We start from the raw sequence: 27,371 nt of genomic DNA, 5'->3' as shown, positions 1-27,371 counted from the left end.
GTTCCGTGGAACCGACTCGTGCCGCCGCGTGGGGGACCCTGCCCCGGCCGGCGTTACCCGGGGGCCCTCCCGTGGGAAGCCGTTCCTGGAAAAGTGCCTGTAGACCTCAAGAAACCGCCTCTTTCTCAGCGGCCCCCCGTGCGCTGCCCGCCCGCCCGCCGGGCCCAGGGCTCTGCTCCTCCGTCCCGCGGCAGACACACGGCGGGCACCGGCTCCCGGGCTGCCGCCCCGCCACGCCGCTAGGGGGCGCCGCGCGGCAGGCCGGGAGGTGCAGGCCGCCCGGCGCGGTTGGCGCGGTGGCCGCCGGGAGGTGTAGTCACGTGGCGGCGCCGCCCCGGATCTCTATGGTAACGGCGGGCGGTGCGGCGGCGGCGCGGGGAGCGGCGGGGTCCGGGGCGCCGGGCGGGCGGTGAGTACGGGAGGAGCGGGCCCGGGTGTGCCTCCCCTCCGAGGAGCGGGGCCCTTCCCCCAGCGGGGAGTGCGTGCCCCCCGGCTGCCATCCCCTGGGTCCCCCCCCCCCCCGGCCCTTGGTTCCCCACCCCCCCGCCGCCTCCCCATCCCCGCCTCCGTGCCCGCAGCGCCCACCCGGCCTGTGTTGTGCCCGGGCCCCGAGGAGGCACCTCGCCCATCCCCGGGCCTCCCCGCGGGGGTTCGCCGTGGCCCCATCCTGCGTCCTCTCGGGGTGCGCCGCGCCGGGCCCCGCGGGGCTGGGGAGGCGGGACGGGGATGCTCTGCGGCGGGACGCGCTGGGGACGGCGGCCTGGCCAGCGCTCCCGGGGCTGGACGGAGCGTCCTGGCAGCGCCTTTGGCCTCAAAGACCTGAAGAACTGAGCGGCAGAGCGTGTTCCCCCGGTGAGGCAGGGAGGAAGAGCTGCCTCCCCAGCGAGCCCCGGCCCCGGCGGCGCTTGGAGCAGCAGGGAGTATGGAGCTGGGGTTGACCGGACTGGAGCGGGATGCTGGGACGGCCCGGCTGTTAATCCTTCCACTGGGGTCTTGGCTTGGCTGCTCTGGTGTCCTAAAAAAGAGTCGATGGGTCTGAAACGTGAACAGCAGAGCTGTGAGAAGAGTTGAGACAAGCCTGGAGTGTTTCGGGAATACCTCCAGGGTCCAGGCTGGGAATGAGGGGCGCAGGAGTGGGGAGCCCCTGTAGCGCTGTGCCAGCCTGCCGTCTCCCTGCCTGGGCTGCGGATATGTCATGGGCGGCAGAGGTCATCTCCACATCAAAACCCTCCCTACGGGACTCCCTGCGATGCGGCTTCTCTTTCTCATTGCTCTGTGCTCCCCACTGAAGGGGCGTGTGATCTCTAGTGGCTCCTAGGCAGTTTGGGGGAATTAACAACAAATTGTTGGTCTGATTACAGTTTTATCTAATAATTTTTCCTTGACTCATAGCGGTTGTACCCAGCAGATAGTGGCATTTGTCTGTTCTTATGTTGCTCTCTTGCCTCAGTCCCTAAGTTTTGTATTAGGCAAACTTTGTTGATGACAAATCCTCCCCTCCCGCCCTTCGGTCATGCCTGGGGCCCTTCTCAGCATAGCAGGGATCGCATTGCGAGGAGGACTACGATGGGGCCACATGCCACTGTCCCCGGATAATGATGCCTGCATGGAGATGTTGTGTCACCAATGCAGCTTGGGGGCTTTGGCTGCTGTACCAGCCTGGCCGGGTGCCATTCCTTGGCATTTCCTGGGTTCCTCCCGTGCAGCTAGTCTGGGAGTATTTGGCGGCTTCTTCCCAACTTGAATCTCTGTTTCTGCTCCACTCCCAAGCTCCGAGAGACAGCTGTGTGGAGTGAGGTGGTTGCAGTGCTTCCAGAGGAATCTTTCCCACCCTGGTCAAAGCTTGGAAGGGTCCTCACCGCATACTGAAGGTCAGACCTGGAGCTTTCTCTTCCAGTTCCGTATATGCTTCAGAAAAAAGTAGCAAGAAAAGAGGATGGACAAAGAATTCATGTGTTTTGAACTAACTGGGCAGTTCTTGTCTCCTTGCTACATATTGACGTGTTATACTTGTTCCACTCACCCTGAGTCTTCCACCTTTATTTTATTTCTGTGCTAAAGGCTGAGAGTGTGGCCAGGCTGCCTAAAACCAGACCGAGCTGTGCTGACCACCTGTCGGTTCCTGCGCTGGCGGCCAAGCTCTGCCCAGGTCTTGCTGCGTAATTCTTCTGTACCTTTTCTCCCATCATGAAGCTCAGTTGAGAATGGTATCCCTTCGGTTTGCTGCCTGTTCGGATCTGCAGGAATGTGCTTTAGACCTCCTCACTGAAAGGACCTCCCCATGCTTTAGCTGGTTGCTTTTAACCCAGGCTCGTTTCCCTACTCTAGTTTACACTGTGATACAGCTGCTCCCATAGCCCAGACGATGAGAAAGTAAGAATCAGGGGCAGGAGCAAGAGCAGGGACTTCCCAGCCTTGTTGCTGGGGAAGTAGAGAGCTGCGTGGTCCACTGTTGCTGTGTGGCAGGTCCCCTTCAGTAGCCTGGGAATTCTGTCAGGGCAGAAAAGTCGATATCCTTTGATAGCGATGGTGACTCCATGCTCTGGACCTTTCGCCTTTGGTGTGGCCCCCGCACTCTGTGGTCACAGCTGGGTCAGCCCGCCTGGGGCAAGCACTGAGCCAGCCCTTTAATTTAGATGTCCCCAATGCGCTCTCTCCATGGCAAAGCTGCAACCCTGGGATTTTCTGCCTGACCACGCTGGAGTCCCTCACCTTACGTCCGATACCACACTCCGGTGCCTGAGAGCGGTGAGGAAGTCCCCTGTGAACTCAAACGCATGAGTCTTCAGTCCCCAGCCTGTGTGTGCGTGGAGGGAGGTATTTGCTGCGGCACAAAGCGAGGCAGCAGCTGGATTCCAGCTCTCCCGTGGCTTGGTCCGGCACCCTGCGGCCCGTGAGGTCTGCCTGCCTCCCTCCCTCCCTCCCTACCACCTCGGGAACGGGAATGTGCACCAGAGCTGCTCTGCTGCTCTTGCAGGGCAGTGCTCTGCTTAGTTAAAGGATCATTTTGGGCAGCCGTGCACTTCTCACGCCTTCTCTGTTCAGCGTGGAGTTCAGCACCGCAGCCATTGAATTGAAATGACTAGCCCCAGCGCAAATGCCAGGCACAAATGTAATCCTGGGATGCAGGTGGAATTTGCTGATGCATCCCCACGATGGGTGATTTCTCACTGGTATCTTTTTTTGACCTAAGCGGCCAAGCAAAAACTTGGTGTCTTGATTAGGAGAGAAATTGGTCGTCATCCTGTGCCTCTGGTTTTGCAGGCAAAACGTGGTTCTGCAGGACGATACTGGAGCTGGGAGGGAGCAGCAATGCGTAACTGCGTGGCAGAGCAGCACGCCGGGCTGTTGGTCCCTGTGCCGCTGGCATTTCTGTGGTGGCCGAGCTGTCTCCGCACTGTCTCGTCCTCACGGACGACTTCTCGTGGCCAGCAGGACCCTCTGATCTTCAGCCTGAAATCGCGGGCGGCCCTGGGTGCTGCTTTGTCTCGGTGCGTGACTGCGCTTGAGGCCGCTTGTTTCCTGGAGGTGATGTAGGTGAGGGCTGTTGCCGTGCTGTTGACACAAGAGTTTGTACCTAGCCACCGGGTGTAAGAGCAGCTTTAGGCACTCTCGTTCAGTTGGTTTCAGATCAATGAACTTGATCTTGTTGAAAGCTTTTTAATTTTCTTGAAGGGGTACAAACCCTTATTTTGAAATGTATATTGGTTTTAAAACCTGTTTATTTTGTGTTGTTGTTAACTCGCTTGTTCAAGCTTTAATCAAACGCCCCAGAGCTGCAAGTGAGGAACTTGGTGAGAACTCAGATCTCATTTAGAAAAAGATGTTATCCTCTCTAATCGTAAAGAACAGAAATTGCACCCTGCAATAGCAAATCACAGTTGTCTGACGTGCCCCCCCCCTTGTGACTTTGGGCTGTGTGAGGCTGACAGCACATTATCAGGTCAGCTTGCAGCTCATACATTTGCAAGCTCCTGTTATTTTAAGCATGTCACCACAGCTGCGTTTAAAATAACCTCCCCAGCCAAACTCACGTGACGGAGGGATGATGTGCACGCCTGGGCTCTTACGGTCTCGTCCTTTCCCGTCAGAAACGGGTCTGCGAGGAGCTGCCACGCTGCCGTTAGAGGAGCGCAGGGAGGCTCGGGCTGGAAGAAGGGGCTCCCACTGACGCTCAGTGGGGTGCGCACGGGCCAGGGTGCGTGGTGGCCCCTGCGTGCCTGTGATGTGACATCTGTAAAGGCGGTGGCAGTGCTCCAGCTGACGTCCTGAAGGTTGTGAGCAGGCTGTGCAATAATAAAAGGTGCTAGTGAAATTATTGTCAGCGAGTGCAGCTGTACGGTCACTCCAACAGTGACAACTTTGGCCTCTATATTGTGTGTCAGTAAGTCAAGCCAAAATCTGTTAATTACTAGTAATGATGTTTGGGTTTGACTTCCAGCCCAGCCAGTTCGCCCTGGGCTTTTCCTAGCTTATGTTTCTACAATAAAATTTCCAAGTGTAGTTTTTATTGCTGTGAGCAGCAGAACGGACTCCTGCTCCTTTGCTGTAGGGTTGGGTTGGCAGAACTAGGGATTGCATCAAGGTGTGACCTTCCTCCACCCCAAAACTCTGACCAAGTTAAACGTAAAGGGGAAACTTCCCTGACTGGTAACCAGCGGGGATTTACCTTGGGGCAGGTGACGTGGTTCGTGCCCAGAGCCATGGGGATGTGGCAGCTGCTGTCCTGTCATGCCCACAGCCTGGCACGTGAAGGTGCCTCCGTCTCTGCCAGTTCTCCTGGATGCTCGGCAGCTGCTTTGCCGAGCTGTCCTTGCAGCAGGACAGGAGCCGGTTTGCAGGCAGACATCAGAGGCGGCTGTGCTGGCACGCAGGAGGTGGGCCCAGAGTGTGGATGGGGGGAAGGACAGGCAGCATAAGCTGGTGCTGCCAGTCTGGATGCATCCTGGCCGGCCCCGTGCAGGGACATGTTCTTCCTTTCATCCTTCCTGCCGCTATCTCGGAGCTCCTGTGTCTCCACAGGGAAGCAGCGGTGGTTACTAGCCATCAGCCGGCACAGTCCTCGCCTGGAAGCTGTATGAAAAGCCCTGCTGCTTCCTTCTGCAGCTGCTGCTTCCAGTGCACCCCTGCCCCGTGCCAGCCCAGCTGCTTCTGCCGCAAAACTGCTCCAGAGAGGGGCAAGCTCAGCGCGTTCTCCCTCTGCCACTGCGGGGCTGGGGACCAGCGCTGGCCGCGCAGGCGGTGGCAGCTAAGGCCATGCCATGGCCAGACCTCCACCCTGGCAGCCGCAGCTGCCGGCGGTACCCCCGTGCCTGTGCTGGTCACATCTGTGCCGCCGTTGTCACTTACTCCAGAGCAGGGTCACGCAGGGCTTCTGCTGGCATACTCACGCCCGTGTCTAAGCTGCTGTAGGATTCATGTCCCTTGTTACAGCTTCATTAGGCCAAATCACATTTATTTTTATAGCAGCATGATCCACCGATAGCTGTAAAGCCGGGTGGAGACGAGGCACAGGTGGCTTTTACTGCAGGCTGGTTTTGCAAGGTCATTCACAGCTGGGTGAGAGCGCAGGCGATGGCCAAGCTGGAAGCGCATGTTATGATGCTGCAGTGACAGTCCCCTCTAGGCAGGGACATCGGGGACACTTTCATTCACCTCCTTGTATTTTTATTTTGCTTTTTCACGTCTGCGTTCACTGGCATGCTAGGGTTGCTTTGTGGCTCGAGCATGCTTGTGACCTGGTGGTGTGTGGAAGCTGAGCTTCCCTTGCTCGTTTACTGGGGGAAACTTGAGCCGGGCGGGTGGCGGCATCTGAGGCACAGCCTCTTTGCTCTGTGCTAATTGCTGTGAATGTCACAGCATGGCCGGGTTTGCTGCTGGGCTCGGATCGGGTAGCGGTCGGATGGTGCGGTACAGCTCAGTTGTGTACGGCACATGGGATTCCCTTCCCCGGGGCTCAGAGCCCCTCTGGGCTGCAGCTCGCAGAGGGACGCAGGCACCCAGTCCTCACTGGGAGCACCCAGTGTGACTGTAACAAGCGCTGTACAAGTACAGCCTTGGCCATGGAGCGGACCTGACCCGTTCCATACTTCCTTGCAGAGCCTGCAAGGGCAGCAGCTCTCCTTGAGGACGTATAGCTCCTATGGGATCCTGCGTGGGATGTTTCCACCTCATACGGCCTCTGGTTGGGATGCTGCTGACCTGATGTGTGCTGGAGACTGGGGCCTGATTCACAGGTTGGGAAGGTCTGGTGGGTGTAGGTCTGTGCGGGGTGTAGGTCTGTCTGACCCAGCCCTGTGGTGGGAGTGAGCTGCTGTCATGGTGCTACAGAGCAATCCCAGGGTCTCCTAGCTACACTTTAACTGCTGCAGCTGAGGCTTGATTTTCAGGTGAAAAAGGAGTGTGTATGTCTGTTGCAAGAAAACTGAGAGGGTGATGGTTGATGCTCTGCTTGTCCTTCTTTTCATACTTTATTATTTTTTAAACATGCAAGCTTGTGAGAGCTGGAAGGTGGAAGAGCAAGCCAGCCAGCCAGCCTGCTTGGGATACAAATTCCTGTCGCGGCTGTATCCAGGGGCCCTCCAGGCATGTGTTAAAGCAAGACAAATACCTGGTGCATGGTTTGTTTTCTGTTTCCCTTCTCCCCAGGCAAGAGGATCTTACAGGCATCGTGCAATAGTTCATTTTAGTAGGATTCAGGACACCTACATCTGCAGCTCTGTGGTCTGCCAGTTGCTCCTTGTAGGCGACTTTTCTGTAGGACTGCAATGGGGAGGAACATGTGTGTGCGGTACTGCCAGTCTCTGCTGGAAACCAAGGTGTTAGAACAGCCCTGCATTTGCTCCTTGCTGCCTTCTCAGTCCTGAGCTCTTTAGGATGCCCTCGGCCCTTGCTGAGCTCTTCCATGGGGTTACAAAAGTGAGAAATTTGTTCCTTTTAAAAGCAAGGGCTGAGGTTCTTGCCTAGTTGTGTGACCTTGGGAGCTGAAGGTTTAGGGAGTGGGGAGAAGAAAAAGAAGCAGACGTTTTGGGGCTTGCAGTGGAGTCGAGAGAGCTGGTGGTGGAGCACACGGTGCAGTTTGGAGACGCAGACCCGTGGGATTGGGCTCTGGCTGCCGTGCCGGGTCCAAGGCAGGCGGGCAGGCGGCCTCCCCTTGCAGCTGGGGCTGCTGTGCTGGGGCTGCTGCCCTGTGGCCCTGGCTGGCAGCCAGGCACCCCTGCGTGTTTGCAGGGTACAGGCTTTCCTGCGGGTGGCACTTTTCCCAGGGCCCTCTCTGAGTTGTCCTTCGTATCCTCCGGTTTCATGCGAGATGCCAGCTCTTCCTTTGACATGGTCCCAGGAGGCTCTTGGGGAGCTCAGCAGATGGAGACATGGTTTTTCATCCTGCAGGGAAAGCAGCTCGCCCTGCTTCTCTCCTGGGGCACTGGGCCGGGTGCTTTGCCCTGCTGGGGTAACAGAGCCTTTCATGCTGTTGTCTTGTTTCAGGCCAGCAAAGATGCTGCTGTAGATGACAGACTTGCTCGTGCCTCACGTGCTATGGCTCTACATGGCCTCTGCAGGACCAGAACGCGCTAATCTGGGCCCCAGACAGGAGAAGAGCGTTGGGCTCGAGTCGGGCACCCTTCTGGCAGGGAGAGCTCAGCCGCGCCGAGGCTGGCACTTCGCTCAGCAGCAGGCGAAACCCATCTGGAATTTAGAGAAGAAATATGTGAGTGCTTTCCAGGATCGCAGCCTGCTGCCCTCAGGGATCCTTTTGCAGCAATCCTGCTTCTTGTGCCCACCGTCACTATGCCACGCGCACCCCGGTGAAGACTCCCTCCCGCGCCTGCCCTTGGCCCAGCCCTGCTTGGACCTGGGCGGGAGTGCTCTGCTCTACCGACGCTCCTGCCTCAGACCCAAGCCCTACGGGTTTCCTTTCCGAAGCCCTTCGGACGCTGGCTCTGCCACAGGAAGGGTGATGTCATCCTTGCTGATGGAGCCCTGCCTGCTGCCTGTGATGGCGGAGGAGCACTCTGGGACGGGGGTCACAGGCTCTGCCCTCAGCTCAGGTCAGCAGGCTTCCAGCTCCTATAGACCAGTGCTCAATAACAACTCCTTCCTACGGCCAAGCAGTGCTAAAGTGCCTTTGCTGCAGTCACTGGAGATCAAGAAGGTGAAAAACACCCACAGCTTCCCCACCGGCTCGTGGCCCCACTCTGGGGATGATGGAGACAGCTTCACCGGCAGCCTGGTCAGTGGAGCCATGAAAAGCAGTGACCTTGTGCTGGAGCAAACCGCGGTCCCCTCCCTGACCCTTGTGCCCAGCAGTGCGATCCTCAGGAAGGACCGGTGCTCGCGGGAGGATGCTGAGAGGAGAGCACGCAGCTTAAAAGAGAAGGAGCTGGAGATCAGCCTCACAGAGGCTGTGCAGCAGCTAGCTGGACAGACTGCCACATGCAATGGCTTTGGACGCGAAGTCAAAAGCTCTGGCCTTACGAACGTGGACAGCCTGTCCAACTGCAACAGCAGGTGGGGGCAGCACATCATAGCGCAGCTCACCCCAAAAGAAACCATCGCTCCTCTGAACTTGGAGCTGGGTAGCCATCGCCTTAATGGTAACTCGAGCCTTATAGGCACCGATGGTGCTGTTGTCCGCACTAAGCGTATCAGCGTCCATCTCTTGGCCTCGCGTGCTGGCTCTCCCGACCGCAACGCCGACTGCCAGCTTGTGGGCGTGCTGAGCCCACGTGGCAGGGACCAGGTGGCGAGAGCAGAGCCTCTGCACCTCGCTGCTGTCTCCGAAGTGGCAACTCAGATGTCCACCATCCAACTGGAGAAAGAGGAGAAATGGACCCAGGCTGTGCCCCCGGGAAGGCTCGGGTAAGTAGAGCCAGGAGGAGGAGGGAGGCTGTGGCAGGATGGGCTGGGCTGGGCTGGGCTGGCCATTGTGTCTGTGTGTGTTGGGAGAGGATGCACTGTGGGCACTACGGGGGTGGTTGTAAGGATAACCATGTGCTGTGTCCCTGCTCTCCTGCTGGGAGAGGGTGTCTTTGTGCCTCTTTCTTTCTGTCTGCTCTGGAAAATGTCCCCTCTCAGGGTGCCCTGGGGCCTCTTCATCTTGCTAGCTTGGGATGAGTGCTTGTACATCAGCACTGGGGAGGGTAGTGCTGTCACTCCCCTGCCCATGTTATCTCATGCTGCCTCATGGGCTTCTGGGTCTTTTGGCCCCAGAAAGCACGTGCCACTCCTTCTGATGTGATGTTCTTTGTCCCAGTATCACTGCTGAGCAGTCGCCGCTGAAGCCAAGCCATCCCCAGGACGAAGTGGAGGAAGAACTTCCTGATGGCCTGGACGAGAGCTGCAGTCAGGAGGAGGATGAGGACAGTGAGTGCTGGTTTCCTGGGGAGGGCTGTGCTCCGTGCCTCAAGGTGGGGAGTGTGGGGGCTGTCTGGGAGCTGGGGGTGAGCACAGCTGCCCTCCTGTCTTACATTCATGCTGTCATTTCAAGATGATCTAGAGATTGTGCTGAACCCAAAAGCGATGTAGCAGCTAGGATGAACTGCATGGGTTCCTCTGGGGAGCAGGCTATGGTTCACCACTATCCTGCTCCAAACCTTCCCCACCTCCTCTCTGTGCAGGCTGTCAGCTCCACCCCCTGCCCTGCCTTTTATGCCACCAATTAGTGGGCAAAATCCAGGATCTAAGGATTCAGGGCAGCTGGGAAGGGTCTGTCCCTTGGAGCATTTGTTTTCTCTCTTCCCTTCCTAACTCTGTGTACATTCACTCCCCACTGAGACAAAACTTGAGTCTGTCCCCTCCTGCAGGTGACTCGGATGCTTCCTCTGTCGCTGGCGTGTCATCCAGTGGCTCTGTGGCTCTTGTATCCAGGTTAGTAACTGTAAATAGCGCATTGAACTTGGCATCTTTGTCCAAACTTGTCCATCTTTGTCCTCCCTGGTGACAGAGGAAAGCTGTAGCATGTGGGGGAATGGAGTGAAGGTAGCAACAGGTTTCCCAACCAAAATGAGCTTCCTTGCTACCCTGCAGACCAAAGCTACCTCTCTTGCTACAGACAGCAGCCTGCAAAGTGCTGAGGGTGCATCCACCACAGCAAAACAGGGGTCTTAATTTCACTGCCGCTGCCAGTTGCTGGGTTAGGTTTACTGGATTAAATTGTGCTCTTGCAGCGTCATTGCCTTGCAGATGAAGCAGAGTGGAGGCATCCTGGGCCAGAGACTGCAAAAGCTCCTTGGGGTCTTGTGTCTCAGCATTGCATCCTAGAAAGAAGTCCTGGAGCTTGGGTTTTTCTTTAGCTTTTGGAAGGAGGTTTCTCTGGGAAGGACTGGTCGGCCTGTGGTCATCTGAGCCCTGCCTCTGTGACCTCTGGCAGACCTTTGTGGGACCTGTTTTTGACCATCCAGCAACAGGAGCTGGTCCTTGCAGCCGTGCTGCCCCATGCACCAGAGCTGCCTCAGGTTTTGCTGCCTGCCTGACAGCTTGCTGCTTTCCATCATGCCATAAGTCACCTGGGAGACAAGGAAGGCTTCCTGCGAGCAAGTGTTGAGCCTCAGGCTGCTGTAGGGCTCTGGGTGTGTACACGTGATTGTGAAAGTCCTGCAGAGGTGACATAAATGGGACCAGCAATGCCTGTTTCTGTTGGGCTCCGGGGGTGGATGGGGGGAAGCAGCGCTTGGGCCAAATGCCTCTTGCGGCGGGGAGAGAGGGATGTTGGCCACTTCTCTGTGCAGGCTGTGTGCTGGGCTGGCCTTGAAACCTTTGTAGCTATCTCCCGCCTTCAATCTGTTGTGGGCAAAACCAGTTTTGTGCCACGGAATGTTAATCAATATAATTTATTGCCAGTTAACAAACTTTTAATTACCGATTCTGGTATTGAAAAAATACATCTATAAAAGGACTTAGGGAAAACACCTCTTCTTCCCCCATCCTGGTCTCCAACTCCCTTGTCACAGGCTACACTCAGTCCCTTCAGCGAGGTGAGGGGTGGCCTGGGAGATTGGAGTCAATGTGTTGTGATTCCTTTTCTTTTGCTGCTCTTTAGTCCTTAGCGGATTGCTCTGGTGTGGCTTCTTCCGCTGGCTGCAGGGGCATGTATTTGAATATATGTTCATTATAAACGCTACTTTTAGCGTCATCACAACCTTAATAGATATGTTATAAATTGTACCCTTCCTCCCAGGTGTTAGGCATTGCTGCAGTAAGAAAGTGTACATACAGTTGGTAAAACTCCAGCCCTCTTCCCTGCAACACACCAAAACCAAGAGGGTTACAACAGCTGAATCATATACACATTACAACCTCCACCCCTGGTTCCTGTGGACTAGGTTACAGGGTTTGTCATGTAACAAACTCCACCCCTTGCCCCCACAAAACACGAAACCCGCAGGCGTTACAACACTTGGCATGTGCATTCCTTGCAAGCTTGCTGCCTGGTCGCTGCAGGCTGGGTTACTGACCTTAGCACCCATTGCTTGCATCACATTGCAATGATGCAAATTCCTGATACCAGGATCAAAGCTCCTTCCAGCTTCCCTGTTCCTCCCTGTGCTACTTTTCACCTTTAGCCAACCGCCTACTGCTTCATCTTTCCTAGGAACTGCATCGAGTGCCTGGCCCAGCCCGCTGAGGCTCAGGAGAAAGTGCTCAAACCAGCTCTTGTCTGCAGTTTATTCCCTAATGTGCCTCCAACTATCTACTTCAGTACTCGGGATGAGAGAGGTGAGCCAGGGTCTGTTGCCGTGCAGGGTGAGAGCAGCCAGCCCGTTATTAGCAAGCAGCAGTGCCAGCGCACAACCAGGAGCTGGCTGGCAGCGGCTCCCCTTTACCCTTCCCGTGATGAGACCCAGCACCGCTGTGAGATCCAAAGGGAGTAAAATGATGGCTGCTCCCACAGTCTGGAGCATGAGTCAGGCTGCCACCAAATGTTCCAGTGTCCTGGATCTCCCTAAGCCGTGGAGTCTTCTGCTCCATGTTAGTTCTGCAAAGGGGCCTACGCACCCTCCTCTGCAGGCCTGGTGACTGTACAGCAAACCGTAAGAATTTCCCTGGGTGCAGCTGTAGAAAATCCAGGTATTGTGTTTGTTTTCCTTCTGTCCTTACCTTTTTGTCTTCCTAGTGGAAAAGCTGCCTTGGGAGCAGAGGAAGCTGCTGCGATGGAAAATGTGCACAGTCACACCAAACATAGTGAAGCAAACCGTTGGCAGGTCCCACTTCAGAGTCAGCAAAAGTAAGTTGTGGGAGGCTGGCAGCATCCGACACGTTGTGTCCTCCCTCGCCTCCAGCCCGTGGGCATGAGAAGGGAGACTGCCTGCGAAGAGCAGAGCAGGAGCAATACAGGCTCGGCACTGCAGGATGCTGGGTTCCCGTTTCTGCCTGTCTGACCTGCACTATGCAAGCTCTGTGGGTCCTGGCAGGGCCTGATCTCCCTCTTGGCTTGTCCCTGGCATGGACCACAAGGACTTACTCCTGGGTTGTCAGGAGCTGAGGCAGCATGTGGGGCAGCAGAGCTGTGCTCGGCTTGTTTGAGCTGTGCCTCTAGATGGTGCTGCCACTCTAAGGAGGCTGGCACTCATCTGGTGCCAGCCCCAGCGCCCCTGTTCCTTGTCCCCATGTGCTGAGGAAGAAGCCATCCTCTCTGACCAGGAGCCAGAGAGTTCTCAGGTTTGGGATCTTGTCACTGAAGAGATGTGTAGGAGAGGGCTGGGGAAGCACCGAGCATTTGCAGCTATGATCCGTACCCTGGAGTGTGATCTCCCAGCAGTACTTACGGGGCTCCTGCGCATATCAGGAGACTTCTGTGCAGACCATTTTGGGGCTCTAAGGGGACATGCAGGGCAGAGCCAGACCTAGGAAGTTTTGCAATCCTACGTGTCCCTCTGCAGTGCAGCACTGATTAGCCAACTGCTTCATTCACCTGCTGTAAAGCAGGGAAGTCAGGGTGCTGGGGGATTAAAGCCATTCCTTTGACTCTGTGTCTGCCCAGATCCCTGCAACAATCATGTTTGCAAGGATATGACGCACCTGGTTAACTGGATTCCACTCGCAGCCCTTGGTTTGGCAGCTTTGCAGTAGCCTATGTGAGTGCTTTGTGCTATGGCTGTGCAGCATCCCTGGCTCACTTCTGCTAGCCCCAGGAGATGGCGTGCTGGTGGGTTGAGAGGGCGTCATGGGTGGCAGGGTACTTGGTCATGGACTTCTCTGTTTTTCCTGCAGAAAGCAACGACTGGCTGGGTTGCTGGGGCCACCACATGAAATCCCCCAGCTTCAGAGCCATCAGGGAGCATCAGAAGGTAGGGGAAGTTTTGGGCTGACCTCTTTCACATGCATGGAGAGCGTATTGGGAGCAGTTTGGGTGCCCCTCTCTTCAGGGCCAGACGTTTGCTGTGCAGGCTGTCCCTGCATTGTCCCTTCCAGAGCGTGGCAGCTGGCATTCCTGTGCTGGCAGATGAGCCCAAGAGACAGGCACAGCTGGGTGAGCATCCCTGCTGTGGGGGTGGCTCTTGTGCAGACTGAGGCTGTAGCCAAGCCGCGTTCACTTGTGAGCTCGTCTAAATTCAGTCATCGTTGCTTAAAGCAACCATACCTTCCTCTGGCAGAACTGAGCGGTAAGGCCAGTGCCCTCCGTGCCGGCACAGCCAGAGGGGATGTACCTAACTCAGATCACAAAAGGGTCAGGAGTAGCCCATGGCTTGGGGAAGATGTGAGAGACCAGAGGTTTGATATCTGTCACACATACATGTTTGTTCTGGAGAGCCATGATGCTCCAAACTGCTTGGTCTTGAGGCAGCATCCAGGTCTGGAAGCTAGCAGCCTCCAGCCCTGTTCCTGTCCTGCTGCAGGGTCTTTCTGTCCCCAGAGCTCGTGTTGCATGGGCAGGACTCTGGCATACAGTTTAGAAGCAAGTGGGAAACCACTAGGGTAGAGGATACTGCCAGAGGAGGCTCAAAGGCTGAGGGTTAGTGCCCTGTAGCTGCTCAGACATCAGAAGGGACGAGGTGGCAGCTGCTAGTTTTGTAGTCGGTGTGGGTCACCGTGCGGGTGTTTGTCCCTGAAAAGCTTCAGGAGAAAATGGGTCCTGTCTTGGTGCAATCCTGGGAGGGGAGCAAAGAGTGTTACACTGCTCTGTGTTCAGAAAGGATGCATCCTCTGGCCAGGGAGCAGCAAGGGGTGGGCAGGGAGGTGGGGCAGCAGGGAGATCTCACAGCATCTGGGTTCCTTTCCAGCTAAACCACTTCCCCGGTTCATTTCAAATTGGGAGAAAGGACCGTCTGTGGCGCAACCTGTTGAAGATGCAAGCTCGCTGTGGGAAGAAGGAATTTAACTTCTTCCCCCAGTCCTTCATTCTGCCCCAGGACATCAAATTACTCAGGAAAGCGTGGGAGGAAGGACCTAGCCGCCAGAAATGGATTGTGAAACCAGTAAGTGCAAAGCAGAGCTCAATCCTCTGTCTCACTGTAGCTGCAGGAAGAAGATCTGATCCCTTCTTGTTTGTGTTTTGCAGCCAGCATCAGCAAGAGGCATTGGTATCCAGGTCATCCACAAGTGGAGCCAGCTCCCCAAAAGGAGACCGCTGCTGGTACAGAGGTGAGCGAAGGAAAGCAAAGCTGACACACAGCCTGGGACCTCCTAGTGTCTCTGTTCAGGTCTGGGCCGCTGCCACTATGTGGCAGAGCAGAAGCACCTGATTTGCATCCGGAAACTTCTCGACTGCTTGAGTGTAACGCTGCTGCTCAAAGTCTGGCTCTGGCAGCTGCAGCTCAGCTTACCAGAGTGCTGCTGTCTCTGCGTAGATTTTTGAGGTCTCGGGTACAAACTAGCTCCATGGGCGTTCTGGAGCTTCTGTCTGGCAGGTGATCAGCTTCAGCTCTGCTGTGATCCTGCTCCCACTGCTTTGTACTCTGGGGTGTGGCATCTTTGGAGACAAACAAACCTTATCCAGTGCCCACAAGCACAGTGGGAAGAGAAGTCCCAGGGAAGAGGTGGCAATTGTCAGATTTCTTATCATCCAAGTTAGAATGGGTCAGTAAGAGCCTCTGTGTCTGTGGCTGTTGGTCAAAGGGTTTTTTCAAATAACAGGGTTTTCAGAATCTCCTTTCCCTTCTGCAGAAAAATGGAATAGCTCTTCTCGGTTTGAGGCTGCTTTCTGGGAAGGTTCTTGTGAGGGCAGGAAAACTGTCCAGTGTTTGGCAGACAGGGAACTGCTGTGTTGGCTTGTCTGTTCCCCCTGTCTGCTTCCCATGCAAAGTGATAAACTTTCCTATGGAAAATCATGAACTTCTGGGGTGAATAATCAAATGATTTGGATGAAAATTTCCAACTGTTTTTGCTCACTGAACCAAACCATCTGTGGCCCACTGCATGTCTTATATGTTCCTGAATATTGTGATCAGTCTTGTGGGTGTGGAAAAGCTACTGTGCCTTAGAGCCAGCGAAAATCTCTTCAAAATGGAACTGAGCAGAAAGGAATACTGCTCATGCGCTGCAGGATCTCCCCATGCATGGGAGAGCTTTTTTCTCTCTCATTTTGACCGTAATGCACTTAGCTTGGCAATGCAGTGCAAAAGGGCTTCTGCATTGATCCCTGGTTTTGCCAAGCCTTATGAGGTGAGGGCTAGAGGTGTTCCTGCACATGGACATCATAACCCTCCCCCGGTGCTTGCTTCCCTCTGCAGATACCTGCACAAACCCTACCTCATTGGCGGAAAGAAGTTCGACCTGAGGATCTACGTTTATGTCACTTGCTACGATCCCCTCAGGGTCTACCTGTTCAAGGACGGATTGGTTCGCTTTGCTAGCTGCAAGTAGGTTGTGCGGGAGAGTGGTGCTGGGGGGCTGCCTCAGCGCTGAGGTACGTGTGGCTGTGGTACCCACCTTGGCTGGGGCAGGAGGGAGATGCTTAAAGCTGTAGCTCGCTTGCTTAAGAAGCAGTCTGGAAACACACGAGGTCACTGCAGGTGACAGCGTTGAAAGGGAATGTGAGAGGATGCTTCAGTCATCCACCTCTCCCAAGGCAAGATCAGCTCAGTGTAAAGCAGTTCTTGAAATATGCTGTCTGTGCTTCATACTGCATAAGAGCTGGCATACCAGAAACTGAGGTGTTTCTTCCAGTTTTGACTATATTGCCTCAGGCTGCTGCAGTTCTGTCAGTGCTTTTGCTCACTGATGCTCTGGTCTTTTCTTAAGGATGTGCTGTGAGGGTGGGATTGCATCCCACTGCCCCAAGGCAGCCTGCTCCATGTCTCATGCTTTGTCCCATCAGCTCTGGGCCAGTGGGGACAGAGAGCTCCCGGCAGCCTGGGGAAGGGAGGCAGCGGAGCTGGAGGGTGGCCAAGAGTGGTCTGAAATGAGAACAGAGTTTCTGCCTGCCCCGTGGGCCTGGGGCAGCCAGTTCAAGCTCAGAATGCTTGTGCTCCTATTGCCTCCTCCAGGTACTCCTCCTCGATGAAGAGCCTCAGCAACAAGTTCGTGCACTTGACCAACTACAGTGTCAACAAGAAGAACACAGAGTACAAGTCCAACTCAGATGAGACTGCTTGTCAGGGACACAAATGGTAGGTGCTGCTTTTAGGGCACAGGGCAGCTCTTTCTATTACCTGTTAAGTCAGCCTTTTTTCAGTATTCCTACCCAAAACTTGAAGGTGCTTCCTGTATCATCTGCTTCCGCCTGGGGAAACGGGCGGAGCACGGTGGTTTTAGCATGGGTTAGTGTCGATGGAATCTGGACAATCTCCCTGGCTTGTGACTCATCCTGTCTGCTGCTGCTTGAGCTGTGGTTGCCGTGCATCCTGCCCGTGTCTGTGCCGTTCCCTGCTTCCAACACTGCTCTCATCTGTGCTCATTCATCCCCTTGCCCTACTGTGGGGGCGATGGGATGTGGTTAAAGCAGAATCTGATTTTCTGCTGTTAGAACTTGAATAGCTAATTGTGATGCTTAAGCTGGCTAGATGGGAGCTTCTGCCCATCTCACTGTTCACCTCCCTGTGGAGGCAGAGAAAGGGATCGTCCTGGTGCAAAACTGATAATTTCTGTGCTACTTGATGTGAATAGGAGCAACGGTGTCATTTCTAGGCATTTGGGAGGAGGGCTGCAGTCTTGCAGGAGCTGCTGTTCCCTGCTGTCTCATGGGACTGATCCAAGGTCCCAGGAACTTGTCTCTAATTCCACAGCAGTGTTTGAACTCTTTTAAAAATAGTGCAGGATAGAGTTCTCAGTTCATGGGCCTGGGCAGAGCTACTTCACTTCAAAGAGAGCTGCAGAAGGTGGTTTGCTGTGGTAGGATTGCTTTCTCAGACCTGGACCTCCTGCGCAGTGGTCTGTTCCTCCACTGGGACTTTGAAAAGGGTCTGCTGTCCCCCAGCAGCTGAAATCCCATGGGGGTGGGATTGTGTGGGTTTTCGGTACCACTGTGCAAGTCAGAGCTGGCTGCTCCCACGTTAAAGATGAGAGTGGCTGTAATCCACTCCCTCTCGTATGCAGGAAGCGTGACCTTTGGATTCCTGGCCATTAGCCACATGGTCTCACTTGAGCAACATCTCAGCATCCTTGGCTCAGTGTCAGGGCAGCTTGCTGCGCTTGGTGTGGTGTGGGAAACTCCTATAAAAGCAGAGACGCTCCCCCCTGCCATCTTGTTCTCTATGTTTTTCAAAAATTTTTCTCCACCCCCGAAGCCTCAGTGAAATGGCTCTAGCTAAAAGATTTACGGGGGTCTTGCTGCGTTCCTGCTGAGCTGCTTTGCAGTGCTGCGGGGGAAGGCCTGCAGGAAGGGGAGGTTTGCTGAGGACACGGAGGGGGAGGGAAGAGAAGATCTGGGCCTGACATACCTTGCTCATGTGCTAATTTGGGACCTATTACTCCAGTGCTGGGACAAGTCTATGACAGATTTATATTCCTAGTAGCTTGGGCCTACATGACCAGGGGCCAGGCTGGAGAGGGCAGCAACCAGGAGCTGAGGGGTTTGAGGATGGCAGAAGGATGGCCGTGCCAGGGAAGAGCTTTGTCAAGGCTCCCTGCTGCTGCTTTCGCTCCCCTAGCAGAGCTGGGCAGCAAGGGGCTACAGAGCTACTGCCTTTGTTTTTTCTCTCCCAGGGCACTCAAAGCTCTCTGGAGTTACCTGACCCAGAAGGGAGTTAATAGCGAGGCCATCTGGGAGAAGATTAAGGACATCGTTATCAAAACCATCATTGCGTGAGTCCTGGCACCCCTTGCTCTGTGCCTGGCTGCGGGATGCACCCTGGCCCCTCTGGCTCTCCAGTCCCCTCTCAGCCCGGTCCTTTTCGTCTTAATCTAAATGCTACCACCGCTGTTGGCTTCAGTATTTCTCTCTGAGTTCTTCCTTTCATCCTGTTACTTAGGCTCATGCTGCAGTAGCTGCAAAGAGTAAATAAACCTTACATTTCCTGGGTCTGCCTGCAGTGCAGGGGGGGAGGCCAGGAGGGTGTGGTGTACCCGACCCTCTGCCCAGCTTGCCACCCGCTCCCCTGCTTGGCCAGGGTGCCTGAGAAGAAAAATACCCTGGTGCAGGATGGATCTTGTGTTCAGAGGGGGATCCTGCCTGGCAGAGTAGGGATGCTCAGAATGCAGTGCTGGATCCATACGCAGTGCAGCAGTGGCAGCTCACAGGCCTGCGTCGGTCTCTCAGCCCACCCGCTCCCGCACCATGTGGCTGCATATGCTCTCAGAACCGGCAGTGTGTGCTGTGAACAGCCAGAGCTCTGCTGTCTGACTGTTGGAAACAAGCTTTTTTTTTCCTTGGCTTGCAGATCTGAGCCTTACGTGAACAGCCTGGTGAAAATGTATGTGCGGCGGCCGTATTGTTGCCACGAGCTGTTTGGGTTTGATATCATGCTGGATGAAAACCTCAAGCCCTGGATCTTAGAGGTCAACATTTCCCCAAGGTAAAGCAGATTCTGAGCCACAGCAGAGTGGATAATGGCCTTTTTTTACCACAAAGTGAATTTGGCTTGCGATGTCCCCTGCACCCTGTGCTGAAAGGCTGTGGGCTTTGAAGCCTCCCTCTCCAGATTGCAGGAAGCAAAGTCCTCCCTGTCTGCGAAAGCAACATCCATCTGCAGCTTGGAAAACTTCACTGGGCATGCTCCAGCTAGAGCTAGGGAAGAGTACATTAAAAAAGGAAGGCCAAGGAGGGATGTGTCATGTAGGGAACGGTTGATGGCACAGATTTCTTCTTTGTGTGGGCAGAAGTGATCAGCGGCTCCTCTGTCTTGTGCAGTGTTCCTTGCTTGCTGACGGCACCCAGCTGCACGGTGTCGGCTGCGCAGGTAGGGCTGGGAGCTGTGGTGCATCTGAGCACGGCCTCTCCTGCCCGCGAGAGTGGATGGGCATGAGCTGGACACAGAGCCATGATCCCAAATGGGGCTTTGGGGATGGATTTGCAGGTTTCCAGCAAATCTGGGAAGAGGTGGAGAAATGAACCACTTCTGGTGGGGAGCCCCATTCAAAGAGCTGTTGTCAGGATTGTTCTCTCAATGTCTCATGGCTGTCTGATGAGGCAAGGGACATGCTGGGTTTTGTATCCCAGTCAGTATTAACCCAGGGAGTGATCTTGGGGCCATGGGGCTCAGCACCTCCATTCTAGCACTGACTGCTGTGATGCTTTCTCCCCGCAGCCTCCACTCCAGCTCCCCGCTGGACGTGAGCATCAAGGGCCAGATGATCCGGGACCTCCTCAACCTCGCTGGCTTCGTTCTGCCCAGCACGGACAGCGTGGCCTCAAGGCCACAGACAAGAAGTGGCTCTACCTGCAGGTCAGCCCCCTTCTCTGTCAGAGAGGCAGGCTTTTCTCTTGGGGGATTTCATCTGGGGGCTGCTTGCAGCCCAGCAAACACTGGTTTCTTTCCTGTTGAGAGCCTGTACTTGCTGGTCCTTCAGCTATGGGTCTGAGGGACTTGCATCATTGCCTGGGTATCTGGTTCCTGCGGTCTCTTCAAGGCAGAAGAATTTATGCCCGCTCTGCAGGTCCATAGTTGGAAGTGAGGCCAGCGTAATTTGTGCTTGCTCTGCAGTTAGTTGAGTCGTGCTCTCTCCTTCTTTCCCCTGCCAGAACTAATACGATGCTGAGCCGTGCTGCCTCTCCATTTGCTTGGAGGGCTGGCTGGCTGTGTTGGGGTTGGATCTGCTTACCTTCTACCCCAGGGCTGACGTGCTGCTGCCTTGAGCAAGAGGAGCACCTGTTATTTTGCAAAGGCTGAAGTGGTCTGTTCCTTAGGCAGGATTGCAGGTGTCAGAGTCTGTAGACTTATGGGTAGGGGTGTGCACAGTCTTACTTTGCAGCTAATGTGACTGTTACTTGCATAAAGCTAATTCCTGGGCATGTGTCCACCCAGGCTCCTGCTCCTTCTGTGTTTTGCCACAGCTTGGGCTTATACTGGTTTCAAACATGACGGTGGGGGGAAACCAGTCCTGTTCCCTGCAGCAGGGTGGCTGCTGGCCGTATGTCACTGAAGGAGCAGCTTGCTGCGATGAGCACCAGCACGCGGTGATGTATGGGCACGCCAAAAGATGGGACTCTTGCCCTCTGCCTGCCCTGTGCCTTCAGTGAAGGGAGCGCAGGCCTGTTCCAGCCGGGGAGCTCTCGCCAGCTCATCTGCGGCGCTTTGATCACACGCTCGTTTACGGCTTGCGACAGAGGTGCTGAAGGGCAGGTGTCCCCAGAGGGACCTGCAGGGGATTAAGCAGATCCTTAACATGGTTTGGATGATGCATTACCAGAGTTCCTGCATCCAGGGGCAAGCTTGCTTAACCGTATCTCCTGCCCTGGGAAGGATATGAAGGGTTTTTTTGTATATGAGCATAATTCCAGTAGATCTGTATGTTCCCCAAGCACCATGCAGCGCAGCCTCGAGGCTCTGCTCTCCCTGTTTGGATCTGCACGCAACTAATTATTTTTGCAGCAGCAGAACAAATTAGCTGTGTTGATGTAAGTGTTAAAAGGTGTTGGACAAGTATCTCCCAGACTCTGGCATCCCCAAATGGTTCAGTTGGGTGCTTAGAATAGTTTAGATGGCTGCTGGTCAGATCATACAAAAGGCCAGGATTTCCCATGGCATGTGGAGCTGGAGCTGAATTTGAGTCTTGAGAGTACTTGGATGTTGCAGGAGGAAGTTTTTGATCTGAGAGTTCTCTCCTGCCTTGCACAGTATCAGTACCAAGTACTCGTACCCCCAGCCCTGTCGTTACAGTTAGGAAGCTGCATTCCAAGCAGGATGTAAACGTGAGATCCCACCAAGCTTCAAGTGCTGTGAATAGGGTCATGGTGTGTGTCTTTGGCCCTCTTGCATCCTCTGTGGGTGTGAGGTGATGGTTCACCTTTTGGATGAAGGAACGCTGAAGTGCCTTAATGAGGAGCTGGCAGGGCCCTTCCTGTTCCCCTGCCCACATCCTTCCTGGGTCCTCTGCTGATGCACGAGGCTGTGGGTGCATCACTGATCTCAGAACTAGTGAAATCCTTGGAGAAGGCGTTCTTTCCTCCACGGCATCTTCCTGAGGGTGTCACTGCTCTCACAGAAGTTGCTGGGAGCAGCTCTGCCATGACAGGACTCTGTGTTCTCCACTTAAATGCTCTACTGCCTCTTCTTGTGTCCTCAGTATGGGCAGTGCTTTGAAGGAGAAGCCCAAGCCAGCATCTGAGCATTTCATAGCAGAGAAGATGAAGAAGGCCTATTACTTGACACAGAAGATACCTGACCAGGTAGGACACAATCTCCTCTGATACTTGCGCCATCCTGCCAAGCCACTGTCCCAACCAGTCCCACATGTCTATCCCTTGTCCCTCTCCAGATTGCGCCCCCCGTGGGGACAGCCAGATGATGGGGAGCACTTGGGCTCCAGTGGGTTACAAGACAGCTGGTCAGAAATAAATTGGGTTTGCTTAAGCCACTGCTGCACTGGCTCATCGTTACATTAAAATAGGCACGTGCTGAGGGGCACGTTACCCACCAGTCCCCAAATGGTCTGAGCACTGCCTGTTCCTCCCCGTGTCTCATAGCCTCTGCCTGCTGACCCCATGCAAGTTAGCAGGGACACTTCCCTTGTGTGCCACCCGCCAGTGTCTGTAAGAGAGGTTGGGCTGCAGAACTGGGGATCTCCTCAGCTCTGTGCAGCGTTGATGTCACCACTGAGCCTAAATTTCTTCATTTTCCACGTGATCTGGGTCCCAAAGATCCTGGACACATGGAGACCTCTGCCTGAGAGAGTTTGAGGAGTGGGGAGGTGCAAAAGGGGCCCAACAAAACGTAGTTCAGTTCTCCCTGACCCTGGATTGCTCTTGTCTGCAGGATTTTTATTCTTCTGTCTTGGACATCCTGACCCCAGATGATGTTCGCATCCTGGTGGAGACAGAGGACGAGTATTCCCGGCGCGGGCAGTTCGAGCGGGTGTTCCCCACCCACATCTCCATGCGGTACCTGCGTTTCTTTGAGCAGCCTCGTTACTTCAACATCCTGGTGACCCAGTGGGAGCTCAAATACTACTTGAATAAACACAAAGGTAACTGCCGTCCGAGCGCCTGGCACAGTCACCTGAGGCAGGCAGGCTGCCTGCTGGCGGTCATGGGAGACATCTGAGCTACACGTGTTGAGGGGGCACTGCCTGCCTGCACACTAGCCATAGGAAATGTGTTACCTCCCCCCATACTGCTTCAGATATCACAAAAAGCTTATTCTGAGTTGATCAGAGGTGCTGACTGCTCTGTAGGTGCTGTGGGGCTGAAGTAGGCTGGGATTCTGCCATCAACCTGTAGCTCTGGCCTCTTATTGTGTTCCTCTGCCCTCTTTTGAGGGAGAAAGAGCTGGAGTCGCTGGGCTTTGCTCCTTACAGGTGATCTGTGGAGTGAAGGAAAAATTGGGCCTTATTCCCTGGTCTCCTGCTGCTTTCTAATGGATGAAAAACTGTCAGCGTGCACACAGAGGAATTTTTCCTGAACACTAGAAATGTAGCTATCATTTCCACCTTTCCAGGACACAACTCTGTATTTTAATAAAAAACGTCCTTTAATGAGGCATAGCTGGGCTGGGCCAATTCCTTCTCACCCAGGGCTGTCTCCATCAGGGCAGCAGTAGAGGCTATTTAGGAGAGAGAACCAGTGAGGTCTAGCGTGAGGGGTTAGAGAACATAAAAAGAAAGAGACTGTGGCTCAGGGATCTCCATTCAGCATCTGATCTAGCTGGAGAGGCTTCCACAGCAGCCGGCCCTCTACTGAGGCAACCGTATGTGTGCTCCTAGCCTGGTTGTCATGCAGAGAAAAAAAAAAAAATGCTTTTGTCACTTTTCACTGGTGTTAATGCAAATTCCAAAGGGGTTGGTAACAGTCTTTCACAGAGAGACAGTAACCTCATAGCCCTCTCCAGCTGCGCTGTCAGCATGTGTCATCCTTTGCCTCGCTAATACCGTTGCTGGATGCTCTCCTGTCAGCTGGAAGAAAAATCCTGTCATCGTCCGCACTGAAGCACTGCCCTGAACTTTCCCGCTCGGGCTGGGGTCCTGGTTCAGTGCTCCCGCTTCCCTGATGCAGCCCAGTGAGCAGATTTGCTCTACCCCCTCATTGCTCTTCACCTCTGAGCAAAACCCAACCTCCCCCGGCCCCTTCCCATTGACGTGTGTTCCGCGCAGCCCTCCTCTCAACGTGGCCAGCGAGGTGCAAAGCCCAGGCTGGTGCACAGAGCCGGGGCAGGGCTGCCGAGCTGCCCTGCTCCCCTCAGCCCCCAACACGTGGGGTTTTTTTCCAAGGTCCTGAGGAGCAGAGTTTGGACAGCAAGGATTCCTCCTATAGCCAGGGCTGGTATCGTATAGCAAACCACAGTAACCCCAGCTGGACAGCATCAGGTTCCTGGCCATTGCTCTGCTGGTTCTTAAATCTCATGGCACCTTAGCTTGCACTGTGGCTCTAAGGGTCTTAAAGAAAACAGGAAGGGAGCAGTCCTGTTTTTCTCAAGACTTCTGGATTAGTAGAGGACAAGGAGCTTGGCTGTAGTGGGGACAGCTAGCAGGAGGCAGGAGGAGGCCTTGGAGGAAATGGAGCCTGTTCAGTGCAGCCAGACACATGGCTCTGCTTCAAGATGACCTCCCTATGCTCTGGAGCAGCACGTCTTGTGTGCTTCTGAAGGAATGGTCCCTTCCAGTCACACCACCGGTGACCTCGGTCTGTGCCAGCCTTGCCCTCTGCCAGGGATGGCGACCAGGTCTCACCTCACGTCCAGATCCGGATGGATCCGTGCAGGGAGGAGACGATGTGCTGGGATGCTGCAGCTGATCGGTGCTGTGCAAGGAGGAGGTTGCCTGAGCTGCCCTCCTCTGGGAAAGGGGCTGGTGACAGCACAGCTGCTCTACATTTGCACTGTAGGAACTTTCACCGGTGCAGCTGAAATCAGGTGCTGCCGTTGGCAGGCACTGGGCTCAGGGGGACAGCCAGTCTGGTCTAATTCAGCAAATCCCGTGTTGCCCCAGTTTCCCTGCTTAGCTGAGCCCGCCGCACGGTGCGTCTGGCTCCCTGGGAGGAAGGCAGGCACTGCGGCAGCCCACATGCTGGCGCTCGCTGGTGTTTGCTCGTACAAAGGGTGAACGCCCTTGGTTTACCCCATGTTTGCTGGGGCTCAGGCACGTGTTCAAGCAGTTATTGCATAGCATGTACTACACGGTCAGTTCACTCCGTGCAGCATGTTTGCGCGCCCCAAGCTGGGAAGCTTAACTCTCTGCAAACTTGGTCGTTCATTCTCACTGCTTGTCTTTCTGTCACTTCCCAGGCCTGGAGCTACTGAAGAACTGGTGCATCAAAGGGTACCACACTGGGGCAGGGATGGATTTGGCCCAGACGGTGCGTATGGCTGTGGGTAAGCTAGGGAGAGGTGGTTGTTTGCCTGGGCAGATTTGGGCAGAGAGCCTGCTTGTTTTGCTTCCCGTGGCTCCTGCCCTACCTGTTTGCCCTCTTCTTCCCTCTCAGCCAAGGCCTCCAGGAGTCTGGGAAAACCCACGCTTCTCTCACCAACATGAAGTCCACCCAGTATATCGGATCTGCAAGTACCTTGCACCTGAATATCCTTGGGTGCACTGGGCACAGCCCTGCATATTTGGCGCCTGGCCCACCCTTTATTCCCTTCCGTGAGGGAGCCATCTCTGTCTGTCACTCCTGTGCCTTACAGCAGGCTGATCTGCTGAAAGAAACCCACTCTTTTCACCTCGAGATGCTCTGCTCCCACTTACAGCAGAGGGATTCATTAAGCAGAGAGCAAAGACTGCTCTGTTTGCTATTCTGGGAACAGTCTGGTGGCAGTGACGATGCAACAGCAGTGTGAGGCAGTTCAAGCTGAAGCGCAGTAGGGCAGCCTACAGCAGAGCCCAGCAGGCTTGAGGGATTTTTGCCATGACTTAAATAACCATTTGGTTGTCTTTCCTCCTGCAGTGGTTGTTGCCAAAGTCTTTCTTCCTTCAGACGAGTAGCGTTCAATCAAATGGCTTCAGCAAACTGGAACTGGGGAGACTGGGGTGAGTTTGCACTGGCTGTGACGTGCATGATGTTCACAGCGTGGCTTTAGGACTGGTGTCCCGAGAGAGAACTGGCAGCAGGGAAAGCAGCTTTGTTTAAGAGGAGAGGAACAGGTTGGCTTGCAGGCTCTGAAGCCAGCCCCCGCTCGCTGGAGAGCCAACTGATGGGGCTGGCATGACGTCTGTGCGACTGGGCATGTCTCTTTGGCACTGTGTGCCCAGCTCAGATGGGAGTGAGGCCCGAACAGCCCAACTGGGTGATGTTTGGGGTTGTCATGGTCAGGACACGCTGACAAGATGTTCCCCACGGGGACCCGCACTACTTCTGTGGGCTCTGATGTGGCCAGCAGCGAGCAGAGGCTCTCAGCTGCAGCATGGGGCTGGGGGAGCAGTGAGGCCTCCGGGTCTGCTGCACTCTGCCAGCTTCCCCGAGCAAAGCTGGGCTGAAAAATGGGTGCTGCTGGCCCCGACAGCCTCCTGCAGAGGTGAAGGACTGGGGGTTCATCTGGGTGAGTCGAAGTGGAGAGCAGGCACACCCCTGGTCTTTGGTGTTAAGGGAAGGGGCATCCCTGCTCCTGTGCCCAGGCCAGGATGGAGTTGGGTTTGCATGCAGCCGGGGAGATCAAGCTGTGACCCTAAAGTCCCATCACTGTCTTGGATGTCTGTTGGGGTGACTGGTGCAGCCCAGGGTGGGGGATGGAGTAGGTGAGCCCGGCAGCCTCGTGTCTGAGCCCGTGTGTGATGATACCGCAGGCGAATGTTGCACCATGGCCCTTTTGATCCTTTTTCAGTGTCCCTAAGCAGCACGGGGTCTCCTTTCTCCTGCAGCACACTCCTCCCTTCAGCCAGTGAAGACCTCACGAGATGCCTGGAGCCCAGCCCTACTCAGAACTTACCTCTCAACAAGTGCACTGGTGGAGCTGACCAGAAACCTGCTGGCTGCCTCTCGGACACCGCCCTGGTGATGTGACCAGGCAGCTGCCGTCCCTCCGCAGGGACACCTCAACCTACCTCAAAGGAAGAGACAGGAGCTGGCTCTGGAGAGCAAGGACTGCAGGAGCCCCCTGCGCTGCACACTTGCCTGTGGGGCTGTTTTTAGAGAGGGATGTTTTACTGGGCAAAGGGGAGAGCTGTGTGACTTCTGTTTTTAAAACAAATGGCAAAGCCTGGGGAAGTTGAGTTTGTCTGGCCTTTGTCCCAGGCTGCTCTTAAAGCCTGACGTGGTGGTGGTGGTGGTTTCTTTGCTGTGTGGGAGCTGGCTGAGCTTGGAGTTAGCCTGGCCTCCCTGTCCCCGACCAGCACGGGCTGAGCCCTTGCTCGCCTGTGTCTCAGTGCCCTTGTCCTGAGCCACTGGGAGCCGAGTCTCCTCCTGCAGCCTGTCCCATGGAGAAAAGTCCCCAGCCACCACCCTGCTCCTCCGGAAGGAGCAAGGCTCAGGACTTTCAGCTGACCCATTTCATTCCTTCTGAACGCCTGTGCCAGCATCCTGCCCGCCCCCAGCCTCAGGGCCTGGAGGAAAGCTTGGGCTTGCATGACACTGCTTGAGAGAGACCACGGGTACCGGTGTGGCTCTGGTTTGTCGTGGGGACAGTTGGGCTGCCAGGGAGGGAGCATCCTCGGGAGGCTGTCGGCTCTTGCGGGTGACCCGCACTGTGTGTGCGGGGACTGCAGGCTGGTGCTCTTCTCCTGGGCTCTGCTCTCTATTTTCCCTTTGTTTCTCAAGGATTTCTATAAAAGTTTAGCACTCAGCTGCTCTCCTGGCCTCCATCTGCCTCCATTTCCCTGGTCCGTTCAGGTCCGTGGGGCAGCTCGGCTCTCCCCGCACTCCGCCGGGCTCCGGTGCAGGTAGGGTTTGTGCCACCACCCCGCCGTTCCTCTGT

General features: G+C 55.2%; 1 protein-coding gene across 8 annotated transcripts; it reads left to right on the top strand.

Moving 5' to 3' along the window:
* Positions 1-228: 228 nt before the first annotated feature.
* On the top strand, positions 229-27,336 carry TTLL4 (tubulin tyrosine ligase like 4). 8 transcript variants are annotated; one of them, XM_087732899.1, is made up of 19 exons: positions 229-347; positions 7,486-8,859; positions 9,254-9,363; positions 9,804-9,867; positions 11,591-11,715; positions 12,113-12,223; positions 13,210-13,286; positions 14,220-14,414; positions 14,498-14,580; positions 15,669-15,797; positions 16,425-16,547; positions 18,082-18,180; positions 18,756-18,890; positions 19,623-19,760; positions 21,601-21,703; positions 22,290-22,500; positions 24,753-24,823; positions 25,409-25,491; positions 26,320-27,335. In XM_087732899.1, the coding sequence occupies exons 2-19, from the start codon at positions 7,508-7,510 to the stop codon at positions 26,459-26,461; spliced, it is 3,351 nt and encodes a 1,116-aa protein (XP_087589025.1). In that variant the 5' UTR covers positions 229-347; positions 7,486-7,507; the 3' UTR covers positions 26,462-27,335. The 8 variants fall into 8 exon arrangements, with proteins under 8 accessions (XP_087589025.1, XP_087589023.1, XP_087589024.1 ...); XM_087732897.1 differs by having other exon boundaries at positions 273-409; XM_087732898.1 differs by lacking the exon at positions 229-347 and adding an exon at positions 1,788-1,871.
* Positions 27,337-27,371: the final 35 nt, after the last annotated feature.

This window comes from Nipponia nippon, unplaced genomic scaffold (genome assembly GCF_047370975.1).
Source record: "Nipponia nippon isolate SJK-2023a ecotype South Korea unplaced genomic scaffold, ASM4737097v1 scaffold_5, whole genome shotgun sequence".
Classification (NCBI taxonomy): Eukaryota; Metazoa; Chordata; class Aves; order Pelecaniformes; family Threskiornithidae; genus Nipponia; species Nipponia nippon.
This window is presented reverse-complemented; position numbering and strand designations above follow the sequence as displayed.